General features: G+C 42.8%; 1 protein-coding gene across 7 annotated transcripts in view; it reads left to right on the forward strand.

The window, feature by feature from the left end:
• Window positions 1-21,367, forward strand: part of HERC3 (HECT and RLD domain containing E3 ubiquitin protein ligase 3) — a 63,248-nt gene that overhangs the window by 26,082 nt on the left and 15,799 nt on the right. For 4 of the 7 annotated variants that reach the window (XM_068402737.1, XM_068402736.1, XM_068402742.1 and 1 more), the window contains 15 exons: window positions 4,053-4,141; window positions 4,715-4,936; window positions 7,349-7,440; window positions 8,453-8,583; window positions 9,195-9,355; window positions 9,883-9,959; window positions 10,727-10,851; window positions 11,403-11,462; window positions 13,852-13,963; window positions 14,658-14,847; window positions 16,594-16,757; window positions 17,286-17,399; window positions 18,683-18,706; window positions 18,792-18,881; window positions 20,616-20,786. In XM_068402737.1, coding sequence (XP_068258838.1) covers window positions 4,053-4,141; window positions 4,715-4,936; window positions 7,349-7,440; window positions 8,453-8,583; window positions 9,195-9,355; window positions 9,883-9,959; window positions 10,727-10,851; window positions 11,403-11,462; window positions 13,852-13,963; window positions 14,658-14,847; window positions 16,594-16,757; window positions 17,286-17,399; window positions 18,683-18,706; window positions 18,792-18,881; window positions 20,616-20,786 — 1,822 coding nt within the window. The remainder of the gene's footprint in view (window positions 1-4,052; window positions 4,142-4,714; window positions 4,937-7,348; window positions 7,441-8,452; window positions 8,584-9,194; window positions 9,356-9,882; window positions 9,960-10,726; window positions 10,852-11,402; window positions 11,463-13,851; window positions 13,964-14,657; window positions 14,848-16,593; window positions 16,758-17,285; window positions 17,400-18,682; window positions 18,707-18,791; window positions 18,882-20,615; window positions 20,787-21,367) is intronic. The other 3 variants (XM_068402740.1, XM_068402743.1, XM_068402741.1) reach the window with 3 other exon arrangements.

Below are 21,367 nucleotides of genomic sequence, written 5' to 3' on the forward strand. Positions count from 1 at the left end.
ATGGAGAAACCCAAATACCACTAGTTTTCAGGCACCTCAGTGTGGAATGAATACGTCAGGAATAATGCTGATGATGACATGTATCTTGTCAACATTAAGCAGATGTCACAAGAAAATGTAAACTTTTGGTGCAGCCAGATACAGAGCAAGCACAAAAAAGCATGATACAATGGGACTATGTTTCCATTTCACAGATTCAAAGTAAGCAGAAATAACAAAAATCTTTTTTATCAGCATTTCTGCTCCTCTGAGTCCCACATCGAGAATTCCTGAAAATGACCCGTGAGACAAAATCAGGCCATTTGCTCCCATCCCCATCTCCTACCTTGTAAAGGCTTGTTTTATCTGAATGTGAACCTCTACCCCACTGAATGTCCTGAGAGTTCTTTTGTGTGTGGAGGAAGTGACATACCTTGCCCAGAGCAGACCCTACTGCTTGCAGCTTCTTGATGGAGAGAGATACAAAAGAATCCCCCATGGACTCAGTTTCAAAGATCTTGAGGGTCCCCTCCTCCCCAGCACTTCCTTTCTGAATAGTTTTTCTGCAATCACGACACAGTTTCCATCACTGTCCCACCAGATTGACAGGAAGTGATGGCTGCTGACGATATTTCAGAGCTTCTTGAGGAAGGAGCAGGCTGAAGACTGGTTGATGCTGGCACAGATCTCCTCGCAGAAACGATAGCGTATGATGGGGGCCTGTGATTCATCGGGCAAACCTTGAAGGGCATTTTTGTCTGCAAGAGGTCCAGTGCCAGCATCCCAAGATCCTCCTATATCACCTCCTTGATGGTCAGGAGAGGCTGAAGCTGCCCACCAGTCTGGCTCCTCTGTGTCAGAAGTCCGGGATGTCTCTGGTGAAGGCATCTCTATTTTATCTTATTTTTACAGCTTGGCTGCAATATCCAGCTGTGGCCCTTTCCATGACCAGCCAGGCTTGGTCCTGCTGGTCAGCAGGGTGAAGGGCTGTGGTGCCAGGTGCCTGGAATTTCTCCCCGCAACAGCATGGTGCCTGTCTCCTGGCAACAGGAAGTGGCAGTCAGAAGAAATTGCTAAAAAGCCCTGTTTTCTTTTCGTGGAGAGAGCTGTTTTGAGCCAAGAAGTGAATCAAATGGAATTTGCATTTGGCATGTCCTGCTAGGGCAGTGCTGCATACCGTTGCCCCTGGGAGTTGGTCCCCAGGGAGGGATGGGGAAGGCTGCAGCGCTGGGTATCAAAGTGCCCCAGACCTGAAGTTTTTCCCTTGGGCACCCTCCCCCTGTGCAGAAATGCCTGTACCTTTTTCTGTGGAGTAACGCCCACTCTGTGACTTCAGAAGCACTGCTTCTGTCATGGCTGTCCATGTACCCAGATGATGCTCTCAGCTTTCAACAGGCTCTCCGAGCTGTTCCCTAGAATGAAATCGAAGTGATACACCACCTAAATCTATTTTGCAAATGAAATAAACTGGTTCTCTGCACCCCTGCCCCTTTCTTGAGTTGGTTTCCTCTGCTTTTCTTTGCTCTATAGCCTTTAGAACCCAAACCAGGGAACTTGATGTTCTCTCAATCTTTTGTCAAGCTATCAACACCATCCTCTGAGTCAGAGGACCATGACTTGTCCCTGCAGTGCTCCTGCTGCCAGCGGAGCCAATGTAAAAGTCCGCTGCAGGTCTATAATGTTAATTCAATGAGGAAACCACTGGATTTTTATGTAAAATTAGCATTATAGACTCTTAATGAATGTCTGGAGAAGGCTATTTTACAAGTTGAGATGAGATACTCGACGTAAATGACACAAAATGGCAGAGCACAAGTCCTGTGAGGAGTGGCTGAGGGAGTGGGGGTTGTTGAGTCTGGAGAAAGGGAGGCTGAGGGGAGACCTTATCGCTCTCTACAACTACCTGAAAGGAGGTTGTAGTGAGGTGGGTGTTGGTCTGTTTTCCCAAGTAACAAATGATAGGACAAGAGGAAATAGCCTCAAGTTGTGCTAGGGGAGGTTTAGATTAGATATGAGGAAAAATTTCTCCACTGAAAGGGTTGTCAAACATTGGAACAGGCTGCCTAGGGAAGTGGTTGAGTTGCTATCCCTGGAGGTATTTAAAAGACATGTAGATGCGGTGTTTAGGGACAAGGTTTAGTGGTGGACTTGGCAGTGCTTGGTGTCTTCGTTTAGCCCCCACCCAGGGCAAAACAATAGCAGTTTTTCTGTCACCCAATGTCCCTTCCCCAAATGAGGAAGGGAATTAGGAAAAGGAGAAGGAGACTTGTGGGATGAAGTTGACCAGCTTTAATGAAATGAAGAAAATCAATATAAATGACAATACAAAACAGACAAAAATATACTCATCCACAAATCACAGGCAAGTTGCTCCAGGAATCACAACAATGAACAGGGAGAAGGGAAGAGAGGCAAGGAGAGCAGGAAAAGTCCCCCCTCTTCCCAGCAAACCCTCTCTTTTATAGTGGGCTTGATGTCAATGCTATAGAATGCACCTGTGGCCCAGCCAGGGTCAGCTGCCCCCGATTTAACTGCTGAGGGCCTTGATCACTGGGAGGAGTGGCTGACACACCAGAAGGCTGCGCAGCCATTCAGAGAGACCTGGACAGGCTGGAGAGTTGGGCGGGGAGAAATTTAATGAATTATAACAAGGGCAAGTGTAGAGTCCTGCATCTGGGCAAGAACAACCCCATGTATGAGTACAAGTTGGGGACAGACCTGTTGGAGACCAGCGTAGGGGAAAGGGACCTGGGGGTCCTAGTGGACAGCAGGATGACCATGAGCCAGCAGTGTGCCCTTGTGGCCAAGAAGGCCAATGGCATCCTGGGGTGTATTAGAAGGGGTGTGGTTAGCAGGTCAAGAGAGGTTCTCCTCCCCCTCTACTCTGCCCTGGTGAGGCCGCATCTGCAATATTGTGTCCAGTTCTGGGCCCCTCAGTTCAAGAAGGACAGGGAACTGCTAGAGAGAGTCCAGCACAGAGCCACAAAGATGATTAAGGGGGTGGAACATCTCCCTTATGAGGAGAGGCTGAGGGAGCTGGGTCTCTTTAGCTTGGAGAAGAGGAGACTGAGGGGTGACCTCATTAATGTTTATAAATATGTAAAGGGCAAGTGTCATGAGGATGGAGACAGGCTCTTCTCAGTGACATCCATTGACAGGACAAGGGGCAATGGGTGCAAGCTGGAACACAGGAAGTTCCACATAAATATGAGGTAAAACTTCTTTAAGGTGAGGGTGACTGAACACTGGCACAGGCTGCCCAGAGAGGTTGTGGAGTCTTCTTCTCTGGAGACATTCAAAACCCGCCCAGAGGCGTTCCTGTGTGATATGGTCTAGGCAATCCTGCTCCGGCAGGGGGATTGGACTAGATGATTTTTCAAGGTCCCTTCCAATCCCTAACATTCTGTGATTCTATGATCACCATGGCTGGCCACAAACTGAAACCAAATCCCAGTGAAACCAGGACACTTGGTTAACAGTTGGACTCGATGATCTTAAAGGTCTTTTCCAACCTAAATGATTCTATGATTCTATCTGTCTTGGTGGTTATCATTGTTGAAACAGTCTCTAAAGGAAAAGAGTTTCAGTTACAAAACATTAATGTTTGAGCTGAAGGGCTCTGTGGGAAGACAGTCCTTAACTTGCAGGTGGCTCCAGTATAACAGAGAGAGACAGGCTCACATGTCGATGTGATAGTGTCATTTTAAAAATAACATTTCTGTGAAATAACTTGACCCGTTGACATGCTATTCTCTGTACAGAGCACCGAAGAGGTTTTGGTGCTGTAACTCACAGGAACTGCTAGGGCCCTGACAACATGAAAAATCTCAATGCCTGAAAAAAGAATAGTGAGAGAGACACCAAGAATCAGCTGTTTTCACCATTTCCGGATGGCTGGATTGAGCATTATGGCAGTAAATGCAGATTTGCATCTATTATGTATGGATCTGCATCACTGCATTCCTCAGCCTCAAAACCATAGATTATATGTATGTGTAGAACAAATATATGAATGGAAATCATAATTTTGACCTAAGGTGATACTGTATTTGTGGACACTTATTCTAAAATAGTGTCTTCTTTAGGTTGATAAAGAAATTGAACCAACAGACAATACTGCAGGTTTCCTGTGGAAATTGGCATTGCCTGGCTTTGGCAGCAGGTACTGTAACGTTCATTATTTATTACCAAGATTTTGCACAGTGTTCAAGACTGTATATTTCTGTGTAATAAACCAAGGACATCCCTGTCCCAACTGCTTTCAGGCCAAATGAGAGGCTATAAAATGGATCAGGTACCATGAATATTGAAGAAGAGCTTTGCCAATGCTGTCAAGAAAGAAAATGTTACACAGGCTACCCACTGTCTCAGTGGTGATGATGGCAGGATCACTTAGAAGCTTTCCATCTTGATGTAGAAAAATGTGTGTAATCAATTTCTTTGTGTTGAAATTAGCCTTGCCTATTACTCTTCTGTGTGCCACATGCAGACCATTCTTTGTTGCGCTGTTTAAGTTACAGCAGTCTGATAGTGTATTTTGGACTTGCACATCTGTTTATTTACCCAGTGGCTTCAGACTGTGCTTTTATTTTGGCAAAGAATGTCTTGCTTGATTTTTCCATCATAAGGCTTGGGTGGGAGTGAAGTCCCCAGCACCGGTGCTTGTTCATTTTGACAACCTTGCTTTTCTGTTGACCAGCTTTTACTCTCTGTTCTCTTTCTTTCCTTGTTTCAGATGGCCAGTTCTTCACGTGGGGGCAGAACAGCTATGGTCAGCTTGGCTTGGGTAAAGAATGTCCCTTGCAAGCCAGTCCACAACGTGTCAAGTCTCTTGATGGGATCCCTTTGGCTCAGGTTGCTGCAGGCGGAGCCCACAGTTTTGCCCTCTCTCTCTCAGGAGCTGTGTTTGGCTGGGGGAAGAACAGCTCAGGACAGCTGGGACTAAGTGATGAACGAGGTATTAAAATTATACTTCTAGGTGAAAGAAGGATGGACTTTTTTTGGCCTAGGGTCTCTGTTTGCATTGACAGTATATTTTTACTGGGCAGATATGCAACCCTCAGCAACTCCTTTTAGGAGGAGAGGGCAGAGGAACAGTCTCTGGTGGACTCTGCAGGCTTTTCGTACTTAGTAGGAACAGAAACACTTTTTTTCCCCCTTGTGGATGTTAGTGCAAGTGAGGAAGGTCAAAAAGAAAGATCTTTCAGATGTGAGGGTCAGCATGCAGGCATCGAAGGAAGTGCTCATTCTTTCTTCCTCTTCTCAAAAATGCTTTGTCTGTATTTTGTTTGAAATTGATGCGGAGCAAAGGCTCTCCCTGCAGAACAGCAGGTTGAACCCATTCCCTTGTGTGCTGACAAGTTTTTGACTGGTGAGCAACTGTATGCTACAAAATGATGGTAACACAGAGTATCTCAGTATTGTAAAATGTTGTCTCATTTATTGGTTGCACAATTTTCCAGATGCACAGGGCCAATGGTTTTTTTCAGGTGGCCATGTTCAATGAAGCCTAGCAGTCAACAGACTTGATAGGTTTATAAATGAGGCTGAAGAGTGGATACGACGTTCCCACTAGTCTGAAAAGCCCAGATCTCGCCTGCTTGTTGTTAACACATTCTTAACTTTTTTGCAAAAAGCAAGTGAGTGAAAGATTTTCTTCGGAGCTTTAAATCAACATCTTCATAGTTTCCTCATCAGTTGCTGAGTAGCTTTAAGTATCTAAGCAAGTTACTGAGTGTGGATGTGATACCTACCATGCATGGATAATCTATTTTGCATGGGTGAGTACATGAGGTGTATATATTTGTAAATGTTAGGTTGCATAATGTAGTAGCATATAAATACTGTGTGCTGCAAGAGAAAAGCATTACCTCACATTTTGTGTGCCTGTAAGGGAATGATACATTTTGACAACCTGCCTTACCAGCTGAACCATGTATTTAAAGCGATTACTCAAAACCAGCCTGTAGTTTCGCAAAGGATGCTCAAATGTTGTATGCATCATTTCCTCTTGCTTTACACTTCTAGGAATATGAAACATAATTGTCAGACTTGTTGTGTATCTTGTGTTCTCTCAAAAATACTCCAGGTCTATTGTCGTGTACTATATGTAAGCTGGAGCTGATCTTGTATAAGAGCAGCCATGTTCTTTCCATGCAGACTGGCAGATAAGGGCTTCTAATTTCAACAAAGCTGCAGTTTATGTATGAGAGGCTTGCTTTGACATGGGGCTAATCTTAGATGAACATATAAGGGGCATCTGCTTGTGGGGCTGTGTTGGCCAGGGATTATACTCTGCTTACCCTCAATACGTGACACTGTAGTAAATACTTGATATTTATGGTAAGTGAATCATGGTAAGACAGTGTGAATTATACTTAGTGAACATGAACAGCAAAGTCAACAAACATGAGTAGTCTGCAGCACTGTTATTTAAACAATTATGCTGTAGAGATAAGAAGTGTCATTCCTGTCAAAATAAAGATCAGAGTGCTAAAATACAGAATAAAGTAAGTGAAAAATCTTCTTTCATTTCTAAATCCATGAAAATGTGACCATTTTCCTTTTACTACTCAGAACAAAGCACCTGTCAAATCCTTGGGTGACACTCTTAAAAAATGGACAGCTTCTATAGGTAGGAACCTGATTTTTTGTTGGTATGAAGTAAGCAGCTGCTCCCCTTTAATATCTAACTGTTTTGGGGTGCCCTACTGCTCCTTGAAATGCTTAGCTTTATTTTATTTTTACATCAGTAAAACATGTAACCTTGCTTGGTGTATTCATCCTCGAGAGACCCACTTTTAATGATTGGAATGTCAAAGTGAAGGAGAAAAGCATCATTTAACGGTTGGCAGAGATTAGCCTTTGCAAGTAGGAGAATCTTCTTAAAGGATGACAGCAGAAGGAAGGTTAGGCATTTAAATACACCTTGGGATTCAGCTTGTCATTGTGTTGTGCTGGTGTCTCCCATGTGTCAGGATTGTTCTGTATGCAAAAGGTCTAAGCAAGGTTTTGGAGACAAATGTTTGCACTTGTCAGCGAGGAGTCTGGAATGAAGCATGAGGCTGAAGGTGGGTGTAGCTAGGCTGCACTCATCCCTCCCAACTGCAAGTGCATGTTGAGTTTATACAAGATTCTCAATATTTGCATTCTTGCTCTGGACAATTTTCTTTGAGAAAATCTTTTAAGAATTGGAGGAGGAAAGCAGCAGTGAAGTACTCAAGGACATGTTTTTTTCCCCCGCAGTTGTTAAAGCTTCCGCTGCATACACAGACCGTATCTGAAAATCAAACCGCCAGTGTTTTTTTCAGACATTTAAGTTGGTGTTTATAAATAAACAACTCCTTTATTTTCTTTGTCTTCAATGCAGACAGAGAATCCCCTTGTCATGTGAAGCTGTTGCGATCTCAGAAGGTTGTTTACATCAGCTGTGGAGAGGAACACACAGCAGTTCTGACAAAGGTAAAGATGCTAACCTGGGAGCCCTGGCTGCTATCTCACCTGCCCGATGGTTTCACATTAGTTTCCTGCGTAATGGTAGAAAGGAACAGATTGACTTACCATATTCCATCCGACTCCAGTAAAAGAAACTCAATGGGAAAGTAGAGTGTTATTATAATTTATTCTGAGATTCATTGCCAACATGATCCATTGCTGTTTTTGAAGATGAAGACATTAGTAATCCATGACAATGAATAGTGACTCTTGGGTGAATTGCTCAAAGAAATCAGATTTGAGCAAAAAAAATTAACAATCATACACCCAAAGGGGTGAAAATAGCATTTTGTTGGGAGATAAAGAGTGTGATATTGTGCATCAGAATAAAATGCAAGTCAAAATGAATGGGTGTTTAAATGAAATATTAGCGGCCCCTCACAGCATTTACAAGAGGTTTTCAGTTCCAAACCTGCTGTGTCCAAGTGATGTACAGCTTAGCAGACAGAGCGAGGATTTGGTAGATCACTGCTCAGTTCTTGCCTTGCCTCTGCCACTTCCTAAGTGTTGCTTCCTTTTTTAGCGCCTCAGTGTTCTCCACTGTAAAATGAATTAAAACATCTGGCACTGGGATTCCTGTGGGAAAGGCAATGTAGAAGATCAGTTATGTAGAAGCTCATGTTCAGGGAAAAAGGTCACAGTCCTTTTGATCAGCAGCTGACAGAGATGGGCGTAAAGTACTGTGGAAATGGACGCTACTCAGCCATGTTTAAACCTGCTGGAATTTCAGACTCATCTGGTGATGGTGGGGGGAAGCTGGACTAGTGTAGACATACCTAAAGATAATTCTGTGAATCTCTGGGTGGCAAGGTAGCTATTTGGAAGCTGCATTAGCAGAACCTGAGTTTCTTTTCTGAATCCTTTGGAAATCCCCAGTAATCTCTGCCTAAGCTTGGGTTTATACTGAAACTGGAGTCAGAGGGATACTGCTGGGTTATGGGTCCCTAAATGGAGAATATGCTGTTTGATTTGCTAACAGAGTGGAGGGGTGTTCACGTTCGGTGCAGGTTCCTGTGGGCAACTGGGACATGACTCCATGAATGATGAAGTGAACCCCCGAAGAGTTCTTGAGCTAATGGGCAGTGAAGTATCCCAGATTGCTTGTGGCAGGTGAGTCCTGTGTGGAGTCAGAAATTTTCTCTGGTGGAGGTTAATGCTGACACCGAGTCTTGTAAATAGCGGGAATAGTCTTGCTTCTGCATCCTACGTGTCAAAACTAAGTTAATTTAAATTTTACTTCCCATGAGAATTTTAAGGCCCTCTAAAGGAGGTTGTTTTTCAGTTGGGGTTGTTCCCTGTGCTGTAACCTGGTAAAAGATACCTTTCCAGCTTAATAATTCAGCAAGACTCTAAAGCAGCAGCCCCTTTGGTCACAAGTTTCCAGCCTCTTTCATGAAAAGAGAGTTAGTAACACTGGTGCTGTGTTGTTGCCTTTTGATATGTACAGGCTTAGCAAGTGACTAAGCTAATTCTGTTGGTGAGCCCAGTACCAGCCATATGCTGGCACACACTGCTCTTTGTCACTTCCACCTAAAGAGCTCCATCCCATAAACTGGTGCCATCAGGTGGCAAAAACTGAGCATTTGTCCTAGTGCAAAGATGCTACTTTGCACCAGCTTCTGGCCTGGGGGAACTGAGAATAAGTTTTAGGCTGCATTTGTTTTTTGTTTTCCTTTTAATTGTTAAACAAGGCCCAAACTTTGTACCCATCTCTGTTACAGACATCACACTTTAGCCTTTGTGCCTTCTTCAGGAATGATCTATGCATTTGGCTGTGGAACAAGAGGCCAGCTGGGAACAGGGCACACTTGCAATGTTAAGTGTCCCTCTCCCGTCAAAGGTCACTGGGCAGCTCACAATGGGCAGCTCTCAGGGAAACCTGGTACGTACCATGCATGATTTGGAGTCACAAGGGACATAAATAACTTCATTTCACCCATGGCTGTCTAAAGATGTCTTGACATTATTCAGTGAAAGTTCTTGAAATAGCAAAGGAAACCCATGTTCCTGTCCTAAATGCACTATGGAAATTACTTGGTGACCTCTTGCTCTCTCTGTTCATGTGTGCCCTCTCCCTTTCTCTTTTCATGGCAGAGCTCAACATCTGGTGATCTTGAGCCTTCATGAAATTGTACTAATACTGCTTTCCGAAGGCTTTGATTTCTCTTTAAAACCCCCATTGCAGTTTAAAAATTACAACTTTTTCCTCCTACCAGACCCCGTGTATCTCTCAAGATAGTGCTACAGTGAGTAGCTTGAGTTCCAACTGATTTCAGCCTGGCCTTCAGGGCATCCAGGTGCTCCTTATAGTGTAAAGCCTGAGACACTGGCAGTGCAAAGGTGGGGGAAAAGGCACAGTAGGAACTTGCATTCATCAACCTCTAACACAACTGTGTCTTTCCTCAACAGATGCCTGTAAATATCACATTGTTAAACATATCTTCTCTGGAGGAGACCAAACATTTGTGCTTTGCTCCAAATATGAGGTAAATCAAATTAAATGTATTCTCAAGTCTGGTTCCCTGTCCCAGCCTTCGCAATGCATCTTTTGGTTTTGGTAATATCTCTGGAAAATGAAGTGTTGCTTTGGAGTCCATTCTGCCTTACAAACCTTACCAATGACGACAGTTGTTACAGGGATTTACATCTTTTTAGGAGTGGCTGAAAGTTGCATTCCTGTAGAGGCATGTCAAAGAGCCATTGGGAAGACACTGGTTTCAGTTTGGTCAGCAGGTAGGGGAGTCCAGTCTCCTTTGCAGACTGGAAATGAGGGGCTGCTTTCCTCCTGAGACACTGGCGTCTGCATGTGGGGCCATGGACCACATACACTGGGGTTTTGTCAAGATGTACCGGAGGGAGGGCTGAATGCTGAATTGATTTTTCTGCTTCTGTCATCTTATTTCTTTCAAGAAGGGTTTAACATACACTTTTGAGGCATGGAAATACGTCTCGAATAAATATACTAAGCCTGTAGTTATATATGGCAGTATTTAAGAGGGCTTTGATACATTTAAGGAAATGATATATTGATTTTTTTCTTTTCCTCTTTTTAAAAATGTATTTGATGATGATCTTGTTTTTTTTCCATACCTTTCCATGCTTTTCCCTTTGGACTTCTTAGCAATGCCACAACCAAACCTGTTCAGAGACCACACTAAGGAAGCTGTCAGTTGTATATCAAAAACAGAGATTATGAATAAGAAAGAATTGTTTTACAAGCCTCGTCTTTGCTGAAATCTGTATCTTCTCACAGAATTCCTTGCCTGCTGATGATTTCCGGACCATAAATGAAACACGTTACACCCATTTAATAAATGATGAAACTATAGATGTCTGGAGGCAAAAGCTTTTAGAAAAGAACAGTTCAAATTCTGTCAAGTACGTATTGTGGCACTGAACAAGCCTTTTGTTGAAAGTTTTATTTAAATAATTTTGTTTGCTTCCGTTCCATGCTTTCACTTGAAATTTAGCAGCCTTTTCAAGTGTGGTTCTTGGTTGTATCCAAGGGGAGCACAGTTGCCAGTCACAAGGTTGCCAGGTTAGAGCTTCCAAGCAAAACCAGAGGAATTTGAGGCTGCTTCAGAACATTGCAAATGGTGGGTGGGAAATGGATTTTAAAGTTGTCCTTTGTTTTATGCTTAGAGTTCATGAAAAGCAGCAAGAACTTGTGAAGAGACTGATTAAATTCCTTCCCCTGTGTGCCTGCCATGATAAGGGCAGAATAGGTGGAAAGGAGGCACTGCTAACATCCCTCCTTTCAAAGAGCGACGGTGCATGATCCTGAATGAACCACTTGCCCTCTATGTCACTGAAGGGGTGATCCTGATGTTGTTTCCCATAGAAGGAAGGAAAGAGATCTGAAGAGATTTGCTGAGACATCTGTTCATAACCTCTATCTCTGTTTTCTTTTGTCTTCCTGCTGCAAATAGTAATGTTGTTCAGATACTGTCCTCAGCTGCCTGCTGGAATGGAAGCTTCTTGGAGAAGAAGTAAGTGGCAAACAGAGTCCAGAAGTGTGGCTTTCCCTTGAGGCAGACTGGAATCGCTTTATTTCACTCACTGCTGCAGTGGGATTTGTTTTTTTTCTGATCAGACAGGAGACAGGGGTGGAGAGTGTCCGCTAAAGAGGTGGGTGATCAGAGCTGGATAAGGAGGCAAATGGTCTGAGAAAGTGCATAGTGAGTGTACTGTGAGTGGCATGGATTCCTTGAAGTTACCACAGCTGTTATTTTTCCTTATGAAATGAATATCAAGATCTTTAAAAGAGAAGGATAGGAATATGACATTAAGGGAAGTGAGTGATGCCAGGTGTCTGAATTGTCTCTTACCCAGCTGAGCTAGCTGGTGGGGGCTAGTGTGTGTGGAGGTGTACTTCAACCCAGGCTGCTCTTGAAAAATACATCTGAGGCTGCATGGAAGTACTTTCCTTTTAGGTGACATCAGTTGTGGAAAGTTTTGTTCTCCTACTTACATACAAAAGCAGGAATTTCAAATGGGTGTAACCAGCAATAGGTGGTGACAAGGTTCTAATATGCATAGCTGAGTCAAAAGCTGTGGGTTGGGAAGGGTTGCGTTGGCTGTGTCTGTAAGTGTTGGGGAGGTAACAGCATAAGATGAGGAGGAGGAGAAATTTTTTATGGTGATGTGATGAGTAAATGACCTGTGACTAGGTGAAGAAAAGCTTAGTTACTCTGAGTAACCTTTGAGTAATATTTTCCAAGAGCAACTTGAAAAAGAAAACAATTTACTCATTATTCTTGCATTTTTCCACTTGTCCAATGGTTTCTTCTTTAGTGTTGTGACAAGGCAGCGTGTTACTGCGTCAGGAGAGTTGTGTCGTGTTGGTTTAAAACACTTGTTGAGATATCCAAGTTGTTGAGTCACTGTAAATAGTCCCACGTCTCCTTCGAATGTGGAAATGAGTGGAGTTTATGACTTCACCTCAGTGCAGTTCTCCTTCCACTTTAATGATGTCTTGGCTAGTACAGGACTTAACTTTTACAGAAAATCTTTGACGAAACGAATCATAAAATTTGAAGCCATCATACACTGAAGTGAGGCTGTTTTTAACCATGTACCTTTATATGTGAAGCCTTATGTCATGGTGCACTTGATAGAAATACCCTAGTATATCCCTCCAGTATCCTAATGCCATATAGGCCTGTTTGCAGCACAGCATTGTGGTACACAGGGTTAGATGGGAAAGCAGTTTTTCCATGGATGTGTGACTGGGCGCACTCCAATACCACTTCTGCACATCACAGCCTGAAGTGCTCTGTACTGCTGTGTGACTGTGAGGAGCTATTTCCAGCCTAGTGCCTGTGCTGTAATGGAAATAGCCATTCTGCTACTGCAGGCTGTGTTTAGCTTCTCATATCGTTACAGCCACACCAGCAAACTGACAAATGCATCCCGTCTTTAATAGCTATCTCTTCCTTCAGAGCGTCTAATACAGTACAGTCTCAGATGAGTAGTAACAGGCTTGGGAAATCCTTAAGGTCAATGGAATTGTAGCAATGACCTTTTTTACTTGTAACTGCAAGGTTTTATGTGCAGCTTTACTGCAGACAATGGTGCTGAGAACCTCTGCTACAGATGCTGATCATGCTCTAGATGCTGAGCTAGGTAATTCACCTGCTGGCCCTGACAGTGTTGCTAGATCTGGCTGTTAGGCTGTTGTCCTCTGCAGGCTTGTCTTCATTATCCATCTTACACAGGTAGCCTAAGTAAATTACAGCCTTTCACGGGCAGCAGAAAGGACAGCACATGTTTGTTGCAACTAAAGACCATGTGAAGACTGTTCTCAGCTGTGCTGTGTTTTGATTGTGGTCATTGTTTAGTTTTAGAAAATTTGAGAGTGGAATTGCCAAAAAGCTACTCTGAATATCTATCCCTGTTTTCTTTTGAAAACCCTCATCTGATGTTCCCTTGTATAGCAGTCAACGTCTTCTTATGCATCACCCTTCCCTTTCTTACTGGGTGGGATTAAACAGATTTTGCTATAAAAGTAGTGTATAATGAAGACAACACAGAGGATCCTGATACATATGATAGATACGTATTTTATAGGTTTTTAAGCAGTCCAGCCTGTCTATGCAGACTCTTAGGTCAGTTGAGGAGTCCTGGGGAAATCAAAGACTTCAATAAAGTGTTTCTCTGCAAGAATCCCAACCGTAACCAAGGCCCAGAGGAATCCAGAAGGAGAGAGTTGTCCATCTTGTTTTTAGCAAGAAGATTGCAACTTTTGCTTTGTTTCTAGTCTGATTAATTCCATAGAGGTCATTTCTCCATTGCTTATTCTCAGGCCATGACAATACACAGGTAATGGTGGCTCTTCCTTAAACTTAAGCCTGTCTGTCTGGGCTTTTTTTTTTGAAGAATTGATGAACATTTTAAAACCAGTCCGAAGATCCCAGGGATTGATCTGAACTCCACCAGAGTGCTGTTTGAGAAGCTGATGAACTCTCAGCACTCCATTCTCCTAGACCAGGTATTGCACTTCTGGGGTTTTGGGTATTCAGAGGGGAAGTAAAGGCTTTGTCCCTCTGTAACATGCAAGTAACAGCAGTTTTTTTGGGGAAGGATTGTGTTGCAAATCTGCAGGCCAGATCCTTCATGGTATCAATGGATACTTCTCCACTGATCTGGGCTGATTTTCACCTTCTCAGGATGTGTCTTGAAGACTTGTTTTTAAAAACAAGTTTTATCTCATGGCATTTAATACTTGAAGTGACTGCTGAAATTAATTCTCTGTATGTTATACTTGTAAATAATGACTATGCTCATTTGTTGCCTGTCAGGAGTTGAGTATTTTATGGTTGTATAATTTAAGCTAACTCAGGATTTCTCTCATGAGTGCGGAGCTGTGAGATAAAATCATGTTTGTTTCCCATGCCATTTTTTAGCTATAATTTTTATAGTTTTTTTTTTTTTTTTTTTTTTTTTTTTACTCTGGGTTTGGCTTTTAAAGCAGGGATGTGACCTTAACAAGAGGGGTTAACTAACCTCTAGCCAGCCCTGGAAAAACCTATCCAAATGTTTATGCATTTTGGAAAAAACAGAGTTTAATCCTGTCCTATGGAGTGTTCTTAAGAGATCATCAGCAAAAGCTGTTAAGTCCCCCTGTGCTGGGTGTGCTCTATCACCCAGGATAAGTTGCCTTCTTTTGTCATGTTTTCCTCTAGATACTGAAGAGCTTTGAAAGTTTTTTGATTCCTCAGCTGTCCAGCTCACCGCCAGATGTTGAGGCAATGAGGATCTACCTGATTCTCCCTGAATTCCCACCCTTCCAAGACTCAAAGTATTATATCACCTTAACGCTTCCTCTGGCGATGGCTATTCTGCGCCTAGATACCAACCCGAGCAAAGTTCTTGGTAAGGGGTTGGCATTTAACATGCTTGATGTTCTCAGCATCCAGCTGGGACACAAAGTGTTGCCTTTAGGTTTTTCAGTCATATTTTTGTGTTGGTTTAATTTTTCTGTTACAATGGCTGCAATGATAATTGGGTAGTATTTGTGGTATAGTGTTGTTCTGAAGCATTCACCTCTACAAAGCAGCTGGGAATGGGAACCAAAAGCATTCACGGAATCCTCCCTCCAAAACCTATGTTCCCATGTAAAAGAATTATAAAAATAGAATTTGAATTTTAAACATGAACTATGAGGAAACGAAGAATGTGCTGTATGGGTAAGATATGGGAAGTTAATTACAATAATATAAAACACATGAAGTTTATAGCGGTGTGGATAATAAATGAGAAAGAAAATACAGGTTAAGAATTGTTTTAATTTAGAAGTAAAATATAATTTCAAAGAACACTTACTAGAGAGGTTAATCTAATTTGCCTTATCTAGTTTACCTACATTCAGAGATTCAGTACCAGATAAATTTTCATGCCTCTCTGAACATAGATTTTGTGTATCTTGAAGATTAAATGATCATATTCTCTTAAATTTGTCCATGTTAGAATATCCTTTCTGTATAAGGAAAATAAAAGAATATACTAAATATAATATAAAGTTACCTTGTCCTATATAAGGTGCAGAAAAACCTGTTGGCTGATCTGTGACAAAGCTGAACACTCCAGCTCTTTTCCCACTTCTGAATCTTCTCATTTCTGCTAATATTATTTCCTATGAGCTCATTTTAAGCTAAGCAGGACATATGCTGCGTAATTATCATTACTCATGTTTGCTAAGCTATTACTTTTCTTGTTATCTTACTCTGTTTCTTAAGATTATCTTATACTAAATCTCATATTATCATGTGAAATGCTATGTAATGCATTCAGATCTCCAGGAGCATTGCTCCAGTGAAATTTATCTTGAGGTTTAGTGAATTTTTTTTTTTTATTCAAAGAGACTTTGGAACCGATTTTCCTCCTCTACTCAGCATATGTAGTCCACTGTGATTGTTAGCATACAGAAACATACAGGATTCTCATCCTTTTGCCTGCCAGAATCTATTGTTGTGCTGACACCTGAGAGGATAAATTGGTATTTGTTTGTAACAGCTGACATGATGGTTTCCCAGGCTCCAGCTTCTACTTTGCAGGTGGATTGGTTCTAGCAAAGAAACTAATAGTCAGGGTCCCTTCAGAGGAGAGGTAAGGGTTACCTATCCTTGGCAAGAAAGAAATTAGCCTTTCTAAAGAGAGGGAGTTCAGACCTTTAGTGCAGATGTGCCAGGTGACACGCTCTGACACCTGCAAGAAAAGTATGTGGTACTATGGAGAATTGCCCAGGCAACTGCTTTTTTATCACTCATGAGAGACAACGGTTTGCCTGCAAGATCACAGTATCTTGAATACAAGATACTTGAAACAGTATCTTGAATTGAAAGTTGAAAACCCTTCAATTCAGGCTTTCACTCTGATCAGGGATTGGGGCTTGGTAATGATTGGGGTGGTTGTATGAGAGTGGAAGGGGAAGAGCTTTTCAGTTTCTGGTAATTAGCTGACTCTTTGCTCACTTTTCTGTTGCTACAGTTAGGAGAGAAATAGGGAAGTTTTTTGAAACAATCTTTAGGTGTGTTCCCCTATTTTCAGCTGTAACCACTTATTTAGGGATTACTCTGGCCTTTAATTCAGGATTAGTGTTGATGTTCCTCTGCTTTACAGATAACTGGTGGTCTCAAGTGTGCCCAAGATATTTCCTCAGGCTAGTGGATCTCTATAAAGGTGCAGTGGTTTACCTCCTCAGTGGAAGGAAGACACTGTTGATCCCAGTCCTCTTCAGTAGCTACATTACAGCTGCTCTCAGACTTCTGGAGAAACTCCACAAGGTAAGAGGAAAGCCTCGGCGCACGTTGGCTCAAGATGATTCAGTCTTGTCTGCCCTTTGCCAATTGGCAGGGGCAGAGCGGTCATGGCCCTGGCTTGTGAGCTGTGTCATTGTCCACCAAGACACCACATGGGGAAGATGTTAGTGGTTTTCCTGAATTCAAGGTACTTGAAGATTGTTTAGTCCTGTCTCAAACACTAGGAGGAATTTACCCTAAAGAATGCTGCTGCTGAGCCACCAGGCTGTGTGCACTGTGGCATTACAAATACCTGTCTCATGATGCTTTCTGCTCGCACTGTGTTGGTTCTGGTTAGTCCAGGTGAGGAGGAGGGGGAACTAAAAAGTCAGAGGTTTATCTTGATTCTTCTTGGTTTGTACTAAAATATAAGGGACGATGTGTTTTTGGAAGACTTTCTGGGGCCTGTTGTTGCAAGCTGCTGTAATTGATTTTATGAAAGCAAACCTGCGTGTTCTAAGAAAAATGCTGAATATATCCATATTTTGAAAAAACGTCTGTTTTCTTCACTAGGTAAATCAGAAGGTTAAACACATAGAACATGATAAGTTTTATATCCCTGAGATTTCCAGCTTGGTGGACATTCAGGAGGATTATCTCATGTGGTTCTTACATCAGGCTGGAATGGTAAGAGGTTTTATGTATAGTCATGAAATAGCTGTCTATGTTTGTCTCTCTGGTTGTAGAGATATTTATTTTTGATATCCTTGATGAGAGTGTAATGTATTCAATATAGGAGAATCTATATATTAAGTCTCTCAGATTTGGGTACTTAGTAGTGGCTTGACAAAGTTGACTTAAAATAAGGCTGCCAGAAGAGCTGGAGCTAACAATATTTACCTAACGCTTGCAACAATCTCTGTGATTATTCATGTGCATCTCATTCAAGCGTTGCACAAGGGGATTAATTCAGCCACTGGATCCTTTTAATGTAATCGAGACCTCAGGAGCCAAATCCTGTATTCTAAAATTATAATTTTTACCCTTTACTTCTGCTGTTTAGGCAGGTATTGTGAATAATGTAGCCAGTGATCTTAAAATCTTGCTCTGTAAGAGGAGGCAGTGTGGCGTTCTGGCTAGGGGACTGAACCAAGCCTCAGGAGATGTGGGTTCTATTCCTGGCTCTTCCAGTAACCTGCTGGGTGATCTTGGGTAAGACCCTTCACCTCTTTTATGCCTCACTTTCCCATCTGTAAGGAAGGAGATAACTAAACTGAGGGCTGGAATACGCTGTGTAGGAACCAGTGAGATGATTATTTAATTATAGCGAGGAAAGGAATCCCAAGTGTGAGAAAACACCAAAAAAAATCCACCAAAGGGATGCTGCAAGAGTAAAACCTGACTGTAACAAGAATTTTTGTGTGTGTTTTTATGGGCTTTCTAAACGTTGTGTGCCATGTCCTCTGTCCCCACTTTCCAGCATTTAAATAATGCTGCTCGGTGCTTACTTTTAGTGAGCAGAGCAATAATTGACTCAAATTTATGTAACAGTGATAGTTAAAAATAGTTTAAAATGTATTGATATGGCTAATGAGAGGAGTAATTTGCATTGCAGGAGTGGTCTTATATTGTCATGTTGTGGCCTTACAGTCTCTCTTGTTTTTTCGTACGGTCTCTGCCTGGGGGGTAGTTTTCCTCATAACAGTAAGTTTTACTTATGGCAGGCTAGCGCAGGCTTCTCTGCCAGTTAGTCCTCTTTGTAACATTTGATGTGCAAGTTTTGAATTAGACTAGTGCATTTTCTTGAGAAGGACGTTTCCATGCTTTGCTTTAAGAGGAAAAAAACCTGGGTTGTTGGTCCCAGAGGAGAAAAATTTTCTTTGGGTCACCTCTGAACTAGTCCATGCAAAAAAAAAAATACAAGACACAAAATCAAAAAAGATTTTAATATTTCTCTTTTTCCTTCACAGAAAGTAAGACCATCTATCATGCAGGTAAGGAAATTGTTTTTATGACTCTCATTTAAAGAAGTGCTATGGAAGCTGTAAATAGGAACCAATCTGCCTGCCTTTCTTGCAGGATGCTGTGACACTCTGTTCTTATCCTTTCATCTTCGATGCTCAGGCTAAGACCAAGATGTTACAGACAGACGCAGAACTACAGATGCAGGTAATCCTTCTCTCTCCTGATTTTCCTGCCGCATTTTTTTTTCTCGCCTTTTGCATTGGTGCCTGCAAGGAAAGGAGTTAGCGTGCACAGCACTTTATTGTTTCCATGATACAGGAGAGCAGGGTAGCTGGAGAGCCTCTTTGTCCTGGATATTGCAGAGGCAGTGCTTGGTGTCTTTCACTTCAAAATGTTTGGTAACATCAGAACTGCCCGATATGCAAGTGGTAGAAATTCAAACTGTGCAGGGCAGGAGTGCTTGTGTATTTATGATAGTCCAAGGGTAAGAAGTAAGATGAAGCCTCTGTTAGAGGAGCTGTAAGGCTGGAAAAGTAAGCAAGCTTTCAGGCAAGTGGTCACTTTTTTCAAATTTCTGGCTGATGCAGAAGAAGTGGATGCCAGAAGTGAGGGCTGAAGACCAGCTCCTGACACTATTCATGGTTACAAGCAGCAGCTGTTGTGAGCAGCTCACCCACCCATTTGCAGTGAGGGGCACAGACTTGAGGCTCTCCAGGAGCATGTTCACAGCAGGTGTTCAGCTCCAGCACCCTTACTCTGTAGGTGGCAGCCAAGCCAGCTCACAGACAGGCTGTGACAAGGACAGCTGGCCTCTGTGCCAATGTAAACCTCCCAGCACCAGGCATTGCTCATGCAGGTGGCTCCTGGGATGGGGAAAGCATTGGGCACTGGTCCATCATCCAGTGCAGCTGGGGTCTAGGACTAGTCCCATCCTTTGTGAAATGAGTTTGCCAAGGTCTTTGGTTCTCAGGTTCCTTCAGGGTGGAAAACTGTCATCGTTTACTTGTGGCCGTGATGCTGGTTCCATGTAATAACCATCTCTCAGCTTTTCTATGGCCACTTGAACACATAGCCCACAGCAAGGCAGAGGAGGCTCACCCTACACTCAGAAGCTGGAGTCACCTTCTCCTGCTTTCATTTTGCCACCCTCTTCTGTATATTTCCAGCTGCCCAGTTTGTGAGCAATGCACTGCTGTGAGAAGGGCATCTACCTTATCTGGGCAGGACAGCAGGATCTTTATGAAGACAACCACTCAGAGGCCAAAGAAACCAGTACTTCTGTGAGTGCTAGAATGGGGGAAGCCTGGTTTCCATTGGATTTCTGTCTCAGGGTCAACTGACTTTTAAACTGCATTTACAAATGTGAATTTGCCGATTACTATGGATGATGCATGAGAATGAATATACTATTCGTGGTCAAAGCTTTGACTGGCCTTTGGGCCTTACCCAGTGCCAGAAAATCCATGTAGATGAGAGCTTTGAATTGTATGTGATGAATCCCCTGCTGCATTGCAAGGTGTGATTGTCAACTGACTCCTTGCCTGATACGTTAGTAACACTGCCTTGCCTCGTGGACTCTGCCTTTTATCAGGGTTGTGTTCACACTGAGTTTCTTGACTCAATAAGAGCGTGAGTAAAGTCTTTCCCACCCACCCGCCTAATGTCAAAAAGTGTTCAGGAATTTGATCTCTCTGCTCAAATTTGGTGAATTGATCAATGGACTCAAAAGGTGTTGGTGTGGGAAATGGCAGGGGGGCAGGTAGGCAAACATGCACGCACACTTGTACAGAGTAAGTACGTAATCCTTCTACCCTGAGGAAACCAAACTAAAAGAGTAAGGAGGAAAGGAACACCAGGCATATAGTTGTTAACTGTTTTCCTTCCATAGGAAGAAAGGAGCTGAGCAGTGGCTGTTTCTCACCCCTCTCTTATTTACAGGTTGCAATAAATGGTGCAAATTTGCAGAATGTCTTCATGCTTCTCACCCTGGAGCCTCTGCTGGCCAGAAGCCCTTTCCTGGTACTTCACGTTCGCAGGAGTAACTTAGTCGGTGATGCTTTAAGGGAGTTGAGCATCCATTCAGACATTGATTTGAAAAAGCCTCTTAAAGTAAGTTTTCCCCACACCTTTAGCACCCTCTCATCCAGCTGACATTTCTGCAGCCTTTCATGCTACCACTTCACCAGTGTACACTGGCTTCTCCATAGGTATAGCACAAAGGGACACTTGATCTAATCAATGTGGGGGTTGGGTCTTTCTCCTCTCCAACTCCTGGAGTGTTTTGGCAGTGGACAGTTTACAAGAAGGCAAGCAAGGGGTTTACTCGCTTTTCCTGATGTGCCTACTGGTTAAGGGGTGGTGGAGGAAACATTTCTGTGCTATTATGCAGGCTCTGTTTCGCTCTTCTGCAGGAACAGGCCACCTAGAACAGGACATGTTTTATCTCTGAGAGGTTGCTACAAAATTCAGCAGCTGTTGTCATGTTGCTGCTTCTGTTGTTGGGAGGACAGGTGGTTATTTAGGATTTGCATAAGGAGTTAAACATTTTCAAAATATCTCATTTGCCACCCCCTGTTCCTTTTCCCTCCCTGCAAGCAGAGCACTGGAACAGGGTCATGGGTTGCAGTGGGTTTGGGCATGTTAGACAAATTGCTTTGCATGGCTCCCAGTTAGAAAGATGTCTGTTTCAC

Source organism: Nyctibius grandis, chromosome 6, assembly GCF_013368605.1.
Source record: "Nyctibius grandis isolate bNycGra1 chromosome 6, bNycGra1.pri, whole genome shotgun sequence".
Lineage (NCBI taxonomy): Eukaryota > Metazoa > Chordata > Aves > Nyctibiiformes > Nyctibiidae > Nyctibius > Nyctibius grandis.